Here is an 11,847-nt window from a genome sequence, read left to right as displayed (position 1 = left end):
CGTGCGGATAAAAATTTAATCAAGAATTTTATTTGAAAAGTTTATCGCAATTTAGATTTTGATTGTAATTGTTTGACAATTCGATAACGAACAATAGAATAGATAAGTAAAAGAAAATTAACAACATATGTAAAGATGCATACTAAACAATAAAATTCAATGATGTATATCATCAAAATGGCGAGATAAATTGTAGCCAAATTCGATAGAATTGCCAATATTATCAATGATTTACAAATCTTTGTATTTGGTTTAAATGCTGCAATCATTAATAAAAATAGAGTATAGAATCCAAAACCAAATATCGGATTTCTAAAGGCTAATGGTTCGGGTAGAATGCCAAAACCTTTACTCCATTTAGTTGTCAAAACTTTTGTACAACTGATGATCGGATTCACATCACATAATGCTTGATAGGAATGATTATAATCATGTTTCAATTCAACATAAAATGCATAAGCCGTAAGTAAAAATCCAACCAAAATGATGACCATTAAAATTTGATCAGTACGATGTAATTTTTTTCGAAGTTCCATTACGTTTTAACAAAATAATTCGTGAATCTAAACATTTATAATACAAAAAAAGGAATGATTGATCCAATTGTTGATGTATTTTTATCTAAATGAAAATTTCGATTCTATATTGTAAGCATTAATAAACGAATGTTATATAGAATCCAAATGGATAGATAAGAAAAAAAAATGATGCTTAACAAGCAAAAAAAAAAAAATGGGGTACAAAAATTTCCATCGAAATAAATTGCATAAAGAAACTAGATGTCGCTAAAAACATTTTTTTTTGTTTTGAACATTGTAACGCGCATGTCGAGAATTATGATCATTTTGGATATAAATTCTCATGCTTTCAGCGTGTTCATCTTCCATATCCGAGCACGTTGTTGTCCAGTATGGTTGTGCGATAAGTTTTTATAAGATTTTTTTCATGATTTTTTCATGATTGGTTTATTTTTTTTTTTCATGGTAAGTTTGATGATCATCGATAATAATTTTCTACAATAAATGGTCAATCGCCACGCAATGATGTCTCTATTTTAAAATCACGACATACATTGTGCCAAATTTTATCAAAAAAAAAATTTGATATGACCAAAATTAAATTGCGTAGCATCTAGGAAGCAATCTGGCTATTTATTTCATGGTCTTAGATTGTGCCATTGCTGATGTTCACATTCGTTTTAAAATCCAAATTATCGCTAATTAATAATTTCTAATTAATATTATTAGGTTCAGCGTGTCAACCATGCCGAAACCACGTGGCCATTATGAACTTGGAATTTGACGGAAAAAAAAGGTAAGAAAAAAATCAATTCAATGTAACTGATTATATAAATGATTATAGTGATGATTGATTCCCCTATGATAATCATAAAATTCTATGATATTTCTTATGAATCGCCCCAGTCTGAGACAACAAAAAAATTCATTTCATAAACTCCTTTTTTCTTTAATTTGTTATTAACTCAAATTAATTTTTAAAAATGCTATTTTATTTTATGTATACACGAATTTAGAAATCGATATTAGAAGAAGAAAACGCTAAAATTATGATGTTATCTTTACAATAACCGATTTCGATATTGGTTGATTCTTTGATCGATTTGGATTTTTATTTCGGCTTGTAACTATGATTGGTATGGTTTGTGCATCACTACTCGAACTGGATGGAACATCTGGTTGAGTACGAAAAACGTTTGTTGTAGTCGATGTTGATGTTGTTGTATTTGCCGGTATCCATTCAATAACAATGATTGGATTTTCTTCACGCCAAAAACGAAACAATGTAATCATAATTGATATTGTAATGATTAAACAAAGAATATAATAAAAATCATATATTATTCCCGGTATAAAAATGATAAATTGAACAATTTTACTATAATTCATTGCGCTTGCCATTGAATAACTTGTTGTAATGATCAATAAAAATTGTAATCCATAGGAGAATACCATCAAAAATATAGTTAACAAAGCGAATGCACCAGGTGTACAGAAAAAATCCATAAATGGACGAACTTGTTTTACGATACGACATAGGCCAGTTTTTTGAAATGATTCACGACAATTTGGACAATGTGTTTGTTGACGATGTTGAATAATACGTGTCAAACATGATTGATGCCAATAACAATTACAATAACGTTCGATTTTATGCCAATTATCTAATGATGCTTGATGACACGATACACATTCGATATGATTCAATGTTGGTGATGGCATTGTATCTATCTGTTTTTTTTTTGTCAAATGATTTGGCTTAAATAAAAACAAAATCACTTTTTTCTGAACATAATCGATTTATTTTTATGCATAAAAATATAATTTAATTAAAATTAATTAAAGAAAATTAATTTGTTTCAAGAAAATTTGTATCGACCAACAATTTCAATGATTGCAATAATTCGGATTTTATTCGACGTACATCTTGTAACATTAATTTTTGAAATAGATTTAGATTCGAATATTGTAATGGTTGCCGTTGTATTGTTGGTTTTTGTTTTTTATTCGAAATAGTTTTATTCAATTTCTTTGGAACAATTTTAGTTTTTTCTACTTTTTCAATAAGTTCATCAATCATTGATGATAGTATTTTATGTTCATTTTGTTTCGATTCTTCATTATCCGAATGTTCACTATTGCTACCGCTACAATAACCCGAAATTAGATTTAGCGACGACGATGATGATGAAGGTTCCGGTGTGATTGGCAGCGAAGATTTGACTGTGCTATTTTTTTGTTTATTTTCAATTGAATTACGTTTATGAATTCGATTATTCGAATGATTTTTTTGCGAATATGAAAATGAATGACGCTGAAATTTTCGACGATCACGATAGTTATTGTTACGATAAGCTGAATTATTGTGATTTCGATTAGGTTGATTATTTTTTATATGATTAATATCATTGTCATCATTATTGATAATGTTCGATAAACGTGGATATTTAGATCGACGTTCATTTCGCCATTTTGATATTTCTTCAGGTGAATCCATTAAAAAACCATCATTAAAACGGCTACATAATTGAAAATGATTAATTTTTTTATGCATTAACATTTCATCTTTATTGGCTGATTGAAATCGACAATCATCAAAATCACATTGAATATTGATTGAATTTTGATTGCATTTTCTTTTGCCATAATTGTTAAAATTTCTAATCGGACGTTGAAAATTATTTCCATTCGTCTTGTGAGAAGATTGCCATCCTTGATTATGATTCATATTTTGTTCATCATTTTGATTTTTTTGTAAAAATTTTGGTACGGGTAACATTTTTCTGCTCCTAAAAAATTAAATCGGTGATAATTTTTCTAAAAAATGAAAACAAAATAAAAAACAAGCATGAGATTCAAACTATTCATAAACACTAGTACCGTACTGTTGATGCAATATATTGAATTCAATATTGACCAAAATTCTAACCACAATTTCATTACTCAGATAAATAAATAAAATTTTCATATTATTTTATTAAATATTCATTTTTTTCAAATATACAAATGATATCGATCATTTAAAAATGAAATGAGAAAGAGAAAATCCCAGAAAGAGGAAAGAGAAAGAGCAAGAATCATGGCGATATCATATACAAATCAGATCAAATCATGTTACGGAATTTTTTCATGGAATTTTGGAAATGAGAAAAAAAAGAAAATTAAAACACATGAAGGAAGGAAAAAAACGAAAGAAATTAATCATATGCATAAATGTGTGATAGAGGCACTAAATTTTTTTCTTTAAAAAAATGATTGAAAAAAAAGAATTCTGAAAAATTAGAAAATTATGGATGTCATTGTTGGTGATAATCAGATATATTTGTGTGTTTGAAAGATTTTCTTTTCTGTTTGAATAATAATAAATGGTAATTATTTTTTATTACAATTCTTCTTTAGATTTTTTCTGTCCTTGACGATCATAACCGACTAATTCTTCAGTCGAATGTTTGGCAATGTATTCGATAAAGTTTTGTAGATCACGGCCACCTTCATATTTCTGTGCTACTTTACTTTTTGGATACCAATATATAGTTGGGAATCCATGAACAGTAAATTCTGGTGGAACATCATTAGCTGTAGCATCCATTTTAACAACTAAAACATTTGGTTCATCTTTCATAGCTTGACCAAGATCTTCATATGTTGGGGCTAAATTTTTACAATGACCACACCATGGTGCATAGAATTCGATAAGAACATCTTTATCAGTGTTGATGACTAATTCTTGAATATTTTTGGCAACAGCTGTCTTAACACCGGCATTTTCATTATCGGGCAATGGTTCAGATTTTAAAAATGGTTCCAATTTTCCGCCACGGAAATCTTCAACAAATTTTTCCAAACTATCAACCGAAAATTTATCTTCCATTTTATATTTTTCACCTTTCTCATTACGTGCAGTTACAACTGGTGTAGCATCACGATCACGTGGTGGTTCAGCACCAAATTCTTCTAATTCGCCAGCGAATTGTTGAGCATTCGAAACGGCAAACGTTATTTCATCTTTATAATTTTGAGCAACTTTAAGTATACGATTACGCCAATAATTAGTTCCTTTAGGATTTTTCACATAATCAACATCGTAAAAAGCGACAACCATTGGCGGTTTGAAATCGCCCATGTTTTCTTGTGTACGATGTCCAACAAGACCATGAAAATTTGAACGAATAAATTCTGTTAAATCTCCACTGCCAGAATAAGCAACGATATCGGATTCAAATTTATTTTTCGAAAATTTTGGTCGGATAACGAGAACATTGTTTGAATTCAAACGAATTTGTTCATCTAATTTGGCCAATCGATCAACTTTGTAAACATCTTCCACATCGCTTTGAAATACATGAGCGAAATAGACATTTTCACGAAGTTTATCTGCAGATTTCATGAATGAGGTTTGCATATCAGAAGAACCATCTTTTTCAAAAACGCCTAAAACAATAACGTCGGTTGCCTTTTCCATGGCAGATTCCAATGATGATTTATCCGAGAATAAACGTGATGCAGGGCCAACTTTTGATCGCATATATTTGACAATACCATCGGATTGTCGTGGTCCATTATATTCGGATGAAAATTCACCATTTTTGAATATCTTCAATGTAGGATAGCCGCTAACACCATATTTACTACAAACATCTTTACCTTCATCAGTAGTACAATCAACTTTTGCTAATGGTATTGGTGGATCATTATTTTTCAATTTGGCTGCAGCCGATTCATATTCAGGTGCTAAACGTTTACAATGGCCACACCAAGGTGCAAAAAATTTAACCAATATTGTATCATGTTGTTGAATGGCTGAACCGAAATCTTCTTGAGTTAAATCAAGAACATCGGAAGCATTTGTATAATGAATGATTGTTGCCAAAAATATGCTGGCCAATACATATCTAAACACCATTATTTTATCGTTTGTTTTTTTTTTGACAATTTAATCACAATAAACCTTCTGTTAACAGGAAAAAAAACAAAATAAATTGAAATTGTCAATTACGAATTTATTACAATTATAAAAATTATGACAGTTATAAAACAAAATTAATTAGAAACAAAACTTACAAACACAAAACGTGATCGAAAAAACCAAAGACAATGAATGAGAGAATAAATGCCACGACAACACAACACTCTAATAATGACGAAGACTATGATGATGATGATGATAAAAATCCAGTCGGCAACAACGACAGCAACAGCAGGTATATCAAACCAATAAAAAGATTATGCGATGTAAATTGTAAATTCAATGAATGATGATCATACATAAAAAAAAGACTAAAAAAAATACGATTCCAATACAAACACCAACGCACTTTTACATTAAGCAACACACACCACTAAAAATCTAACTTCTCGAATGGAATAGTTGAAATGAAATTGGAATGCCGGTTTAGCTACGCCCTTTAATTTAGCAGGTCAATGTATTGATTTGAGTTATCAACAGGGTGGAGCTAATGAATGATTTTAACATTTTTTTCATTTAAAGTTGACGTGTTTTAATTTGATACGAAGAAAATGAATATGAGAATTTTTTTTGTTTTTTTGTTCACTCATTTCATTGACTCAAGTAACGCCATCGTTCGTCATTAAAATTAGTTATTCATTTTTTTTTTTTTTGATTTGAAATCATCTAAATAAATGATGCATACTAATTGTTAAAACTAAATCAAAAAAACTTAGTAATTTAAAGCAAAGTAAGCATCATCAGTTCAAATGAACCGGAAAAACAAAATCATCAATTTGAATAAAATAATCTGGATTTTCATTTGATTTTTTTTTGAAAAAAAATCACTCATTCGAAATGATTTCGAAAGATGGCGCGGGTAATTCTGAAAAAAAAATTATCCAAATAAAAAGTGGCGGGATATTACAATACGATGATGATCAAATCACATAAATTTTTTATCCATTTTTCATATGAATTTAGACTGGCGAAATATTCTACAATCATCAATTTTCATCATTTGATTTAATGATGATGATTATACACACTTGAATATTAATAATTGATTTTCATCATCATCATCATCATCATTATGGTAATGATTCCAAAATAGGCAAGAAATTGATCATTGTGTCCAGTTCATTATCATTTGGTTGAAAAAAAGTATAGAAAATTGATTCAACAAAAAGTTAAAAAAAAATGATGAACATTATTATTTTTCGTTGAAATTTTTCTATTCAAATTTTCTATAGAATAATTAACCGGGGATTTCCGGACGTTTGTTTTTTCTCTTCTCTTAGTCGGTATCTCGGTTCTTATCATCACGATGATAAATGAAAATTCAGTTTAGTCAATTCTGTTCTAGGTCACGCTATATTAAAAAAAAGTATGGTTACTATGGTTTTTTGTTTTATCCATTGAATTCATTAGTAAAAATATATTAATTATTATCATTATATTTATATTGTTGTTGTTGAACAAGAATTTGATTAGCATTATATTACAATTCTCCCAATTAAAAAAACAAAAATCCTTCATTCTGAATTCTATCTCCTATACATAGATGGATATATAGAAATAGCATTATTTCAATGGCTGAAATTTGTAATTCCTATGGTTATTCATAGTACATTATTAGATTAGAATCATCAGCATGCTTCTACACCTACCTACCTTCACATTGGTATATTGAATTTTTGTTTTGTTTTTTTTCATTCATTTCATGGCAGGTTTCATTTTTTTCTACAGTTATCCAGGTGTGATTAGGTATGTGACACAGTCAGTCAACCAGACAGTTTGTCATCCAGTTATTTAATGAATAAATAAATGCAATTCAGTTGAATTTAATCATAAAGAATATTTTTGTAAAAGGTAAAATTATTAGTATCATTAGTCCAACAAACAAGAATAAAAAAAACAATCCGAATTTATATCCGAATCAAATTTTTTTTTCGGAAAATGAAAAAAGAACTTAAAAAAATGTATGTTTCTGGAACACCAAAACAAATCTATGACTACGTAGAATGATTGATTTCAAACAGCGAAAAGATTTTCAACAACCATAACAAAATAAAACGAAAAAACCTTTGAAGATTATCAATGAAACGAACATTCAAGCTACATATTCATTTCATTATATCATTCTGCTTTTTTTTCTGATAAAACCAAAACTAATCAAGTAACAGTAGATTATAATGGAATAATGATTTCAACAAAAAAAAAGAACACCAAAGATATATATCATTTTGAATAAAATGACCGACTGATCTCTAATAATCATCATTATCTGGACAATTATTATATAGAAAATGTGTGTGTATATAGTGTGTCCAGTAATGTATTTGAATTTTGTTGAAAATTACCACCGAACATTATACCGACGATAATAATCAAGATCATTTTCATATTGAAAAAGTATTTTTCATTTTTTCTTTCTCATTCAAAGTTACATTACAAGTTCGTTTGGTTGCTGAAATTTTTGTCTTTTTTCAACCAAAAAAAATTGTTTATTTCTTCATTTTAATTGTCTTCTTCTGCATTTAACTGTGATTATTCAATATAAATTTCGTTCCATTTTTGTTTGTGTGAAGATTTATTTCATTTATTTCCATTTTTGATTCAATAAAAGCTCAATGTCGTTTAACCCAAAGAATAATAAAATTTGAATGAAAAAATGATAATTTAATTTGAAAAAAATCATTTTTTATTGAAAATATAATATTCTTCAATTTTACAATTTACGATTTATCAATTGAAAATTTAAAAAATTTGATTTTTTTTTCTTTGTTTTTAAATGTCAAAAATATTGCCTTACAATAATGATAATAATGTTGATGATAATCGAGAAAAATTGATTTGTCCCCGTTTGAATAAATCTAAAAACAATGATAATGATGATAAAAAAATCAATTCTCAATCATCATCATCATCATCATCATCTAAATTGGAATCTCGAATCAAAACTCGTACGCGATCGAAGAAAAATCAACAAAATCATAAAATTCAACGACCATGTCGTGCTGCAGCCGCAGCAGCATCATCATCAGCAACGACAACTGTCCATGATGGGTGTCGTAGTCATCGTAATTCCAAACAAAATTCATTACGACGTAAAAACCCTGATGAAGATAATCGATCTAATGTTAGTTGTAATAAAACAAATAGCAGAGAACGAAGTATAAAACGAAAAACAAACGGACGTTTTCGTATACCATTACGATCAAGATCAATGTTTATAAAAATACGACAAAAAGGTAGAAATTTTGGTATTCGTTGTAAAACAAGTGTTGAATTATGGCGTAAATGGATTAAACGTGGTATTGGTTGGGGTTCGAATGATAATAATGATTTGATTGATAGATCGATGACCGAATCACCATCAAAACAAATACTCAACGAAACAATGGTATGTTTCTTCTTTTTCTTTGTTTCTTTGTTCGTGAATTTTGAGATATTAAATTCACAAAATGATGATGATTATTATAATGATTAGCCAGCCAAAATGATTGATAAAAAACCAATGACAATGATGATACGGAAAAATATTATAACAGATGTAATACCGGAAGAAGATGTAAGATTATTTCATTTTATCTTGAATTTACATTGAATTTTTTTATCGAAAAATTTGAAAATTTTACTTTTTCTTTTCTCTGATCATCAAAAGGAACAACAGGATGAAAAAATCGACGACAATAATAGTGAAATTCACCGACAACAATCACGCAATCAAACAATTGATAGTCAATCATCGGTCAAAATCGAAATCGAAATCAACGACATTAATGATGATAATAATGATGGTCAACAACAACAAAGCAAAAGAAAATTATCATCAGTAAATGATTTGATCAAAATAAATCGTGTAAAAAATATATTTAAAAAATCAAATTTGTCCACAAGCAACAACGGCAATAAAAATGATAATGGAAATCGAATAACCAACAATGATAATGAAAATAATGATCAATCATCAATGATCAATAATGAATCGATTATGAATAATGAAAAATTACAACAGGAAAATGATTTGGATCATATTGAATCATTGACCGAAAATGATGATAATAATAAATTGGAAAATATTGATCATGATGACGATGGAAAAAAATCTAATGATAAAAAATCAAATAAAAATACTGTACGAAAAGCATTTATGAAATTACGATTATTTTTTTGAATTGAATCATTAAATTCGGTTTTTTTTCTGTCTATTTTTTGTTCATTGTTGTTGAATGAAAGATTCGGGTGAAATGTAAGTGAATAACCCATTTGAATTGAATTTATTTGATTATAATGGATGATGGAAATGGAAAATTTAAACAAAAAAAAATAAATAATTTTACAAAAAAATTAATTAGTAACAACTACAATTGATGCTGTTAATTTTTTCCAACATGATGCTGGATTTTTATCAGTCGAACGTATACAGCTTGTTTGACGACAATCATCAACTTGTCTTCGTATTGGTCGTTTTCGTAATCGTTGTCGTCGTTGTTGTTGTTGTATTTGCTGCTGTTGTTGTTGTTGTTGTTGTTGAATTTGTCGACCAAATTTAAAATTCAATCCATCATTATCATTATCATCACATTCATAAACAATATTTGCATCACAATTATCAAGTTCATCACCACAATAATAACCAGGTAAAGTTTCTGGTCGACACCAACAACCATTAACATGATTAACATTTATAATCATCATCATCATTATGGTTATAATCATCATCATTATTAATGATGATGATTGTTTATAATTACATTTGATTGATTTATAATTTAATTTATTTTTCATTATCACCATTATTATTAATCGATTAAATTGAACAATGTTTATTGCAAAGTTGAATTACGTTTGGTTTTTTTGTTTGTCTATGATGTCTCTTTCGCTTTCTTTATTTCCCCCGTTTTGTTTGTTTGTTTGTTTGTTTGTTGTTCGTCATCAATCGTAATTACTCTATTGCAACATTTGTCGATTGTCAATGATGGTCAATGAAATGAAATGCATTGATTCAATGGAAATGGTTCTGTTGCATACGTTTTGTTGCTTTCTTCTTTATTATTATTTGGTCATCATCATCATTGTAGTCGTAATCAATTTTTTTTATATTGTCGTAGGGCAAACAATTTATTTGAACATCGATAGTATAAATGGGGAAAAAAATGATGAAAAAAATCACCAGATCTCAATCGGTTATTATTCAATTGAAATTTCAAAAAAAAATTCACATTTGAAATTTAATAAAATGAACATTCATTGTTGTTGTTGTTTGATGATGATTGCATAGCTGAATTGTTGAATAACATTCATAATTTTTTTTAAGCATTGATGAAACAACAAACAAACAATACATACAAGCACGTTCTTACATTGATTTTCTCGTTAGTTGTATCCAATCACATACACACACACACACAAACACATCTCTCTTCATTTTAAAATCAAAATGAGAGTTCAATTGTTCAATTTTTCATCAGCTAAAAGATTACATCATCCATTACATTGTCCATTTCTCTCATTCTTGTTTTTGAAACAATTTTTCATCATCATAATCAACAACAACAACAAGAGAACAGAGTCCACACACACATGTAAATAAAATCAATGTTTTTTCTGTCTTTCCCCTTTTTTTTCGTTCCCCATGTTATTATTATTTTGGAACAACAACAACAACAACAAAAAAATAATTTCAATAAACGGATTATTTTTATCAATGTTGAATGAAAATCATTGATTGATTGTGTGAAAGAGAAAGAGAAAAAGTGAGAGAGAAGAAAAATCTAACAATATGGATTCAGTATGTTAAAGTATTTACATTTAAAGTTTATGTTTGTTCTTAAATGTCACATCTTTCAAATATTTTGATTGTTTTTCTTCAAAATTTTTTGAAAATCCATCAGTCACACCTACACATACAATTTTCTCATGATGATGTCATTGTATTTGTTTTGTTTTTCTTCTTCTTCTTCCTGCTGCTGTTGTTGTTGTTTGTTGACTTATTTTTCTTTATCTCATTCGAATGAATTTGTTGTTGATTTTCATTTTGTCATTTAGTCTTTCATTCTCTCTCTTTCATTCTCTATCACTCTATATCTTCCATCAATTCTTAAAGTTTCAAGTGTATCTTAAGTAAAGTATTTGCCAAAAAAAAAAATAAAAGTTTTTTTTTAATTTCAATATCGGTTATCAATTGTTCCACCATTTCTAAATGCCCGTGTGTTGTCCATTTAATTCTCGTTAGAAAAATCCAATGTTTTGATTCAATGTGTGTGTGTGTTTTCTGTCAAACAAACAATGTCTGTTTCATAATCATGATAATGATAATTATGATTATGTAAGAATCAACATTAAATTTCAATGTTCAACATAATAATTTCATTTTGA

At 28.2% G+C, this 11,847-nt stretch overlaps 6 protein-coding genes and 1 long non-coding RNA gene across 7 annotated transcripts; 2 read left to right on the top strand and 5 right to left on the bottom strand.

Moving 5' to 3' along the window:
* Nucleotides 1-8: 8 nt before the first annotated feature.
* Vkor (Vitamin-K epoxide reductase) lies at nucleotides 9-758 on the bottom strand. The gene has a single exon (XM_027342405.2). The coding sequence runs from the start codon at nucleotides 534-536 to the stop codon at nucleotides 42-44; it is 495 nt and encodes a 164-aa protein (XP_027198206.2). The 5' UTR covers nucleotides 537-758; the 3' UTR covers nucleotides 9-41.
* A 99-nt stretch (nucleotides 759-857) lies between these two features.
* LOC142645358 (uncharacterized) lies at nucleotides 858-1,883 on the top strand. Its single transcript, XR_012846517.1, has 3 exons — nucleotides 858-983; nucleotides 1,248-1,314; nucleotides 1,535-1,883. It is a non-coding gene; the product is annotated as an uncharacterized LOC142645358 (long non-coding RNA).
* On the bottom strand, nucleotides 1,247-2,344 carry LOC113792511 (uncharacterized). Its single transcript, XM_075821399.1, has 2 exons — nucleotides 1,535-2,344; nucleotides 1,247-1,314 (listed from the first exon to the last, which is right to left on the bottom strand). Exon 1 carries the CDS (start codon nucleotides 2,238-2,240, stop codon nucleotides 1,566-1,568), a length of 675 nt encoding a protein of 224 aa, XP_075677514.1. The 5' UTR covers nucleotides 2,241-2,344; the 3' UTR covers nucleotides 1,247-1,314; nucleotides 1,535-1,565.
* LOC113792546 (uncharacterized) lies at nucleotides 2,255-3,378 on the bottom strand. The gene has a single exon (XM_027342445.2). The coding sequence runs from the start codon at nucleotides 3,295-3,297 to the stop codon at nucleotides 2,368-2,370; it is 930 nt and encodes a 309-aa protein (XP_027198246.2). The 5' UTR covers nucleotides 3,298-3,378; the 3' UTR covers nucleotides 2,255-2,367.
* Nucleotides 3,379-3,474: 96 nt separating this feature from the next.
* Nucleotides 3,475-5,838, bottom strand: ERp60 (disulfide-isomerase A3). The gene is made up of 2 exons (XM_027342433.2): nucleotides 5,580-5,838; nucleotides 3,475-5,469 (listed from the first exon to the last, which is right to left on the bottom strand). Exon 2 carries the CDS (start codon nucleotides 5,419-5,421, stop codon nucleotides 3,901-3,903), a length of 1,521 nt encoding a protein of 506 aa, XP_027198234.2. The 5' UTR covers nucleotides 5,422-5,469; nucleotides 5,580-5,838; the 3' UTR covers nucleotides 3,475-3,900.
* A 2,097-nt stretch (nucleotides 5,839-7,935) lies between these two features.
* On the top strand, nucleotides 7,936-9,675 carry LOC113792547 (uncharacterized). The gene is made up of 3 exons (XM_027342446.2): nucleotides 7,936-8,869; nucleotides 8,957-9,037; nucleotides 9,131-9,675. The coding sequence occupies exons 1-3, from the start codon at nucleotides 8,258-8,260 to the stop codon at nucleotides 9,641-9,643; spliced, it is 1,206 nt and encodes a 401-aa protein (XP_027198247.2). The 5' UTR covers nucleotides 7,936-8,257; the 3' UTR covers nucleotides 9,644-9,675.
* Nucleotides 9,676-9,717: 42 nt separating this feature from the next.
* LOC142645362 (uncharacterized) lies at nucleotides 9,718-11,059 on the bottom strand. Its single transcript, XM_075821419.1, has one exon. It carries the CDS (start codon nucleotides 10,264-10,266, stop codon nucleotides 9,817-9,819), a length of 450 nt encoding a protein of 149 aa, XP_075677534.1. The 5' UTR covers nucleotides 10,267-11,059; the 3' UTR covers nucleotides 9,718-9,816.
* Nucleotides 11,060-11,847: the final 788 nt, after the last annotated feature.

The sequence above is a fragment of the Dermatophagoides pteronyssinus genome, unplaced genomic scaffold, assembly GCF_027571235.1.
Source record: "Dermatophagoides pteronyssinus isolate colony J.1.1.1.1 unplaced genomic scaffold, Derpt_VIB-CSIC_2022.12 sq0010, whole genome shotgun sequence".
NCBI classification, from domain to species: domain Eukaryota; kingdom Metazoa; phylum Arthropoda; class Arachnida; order Sarcoptiformes; family Pyroglyphidae; genus Dermatophagoides; species Dermatophagoides pteronyssinus.
The sequence above is the reverse complement of the archived record's forward strand: the minus strand, read 5'-3'. Positions and strand labels throughout refer to the sequence as shown.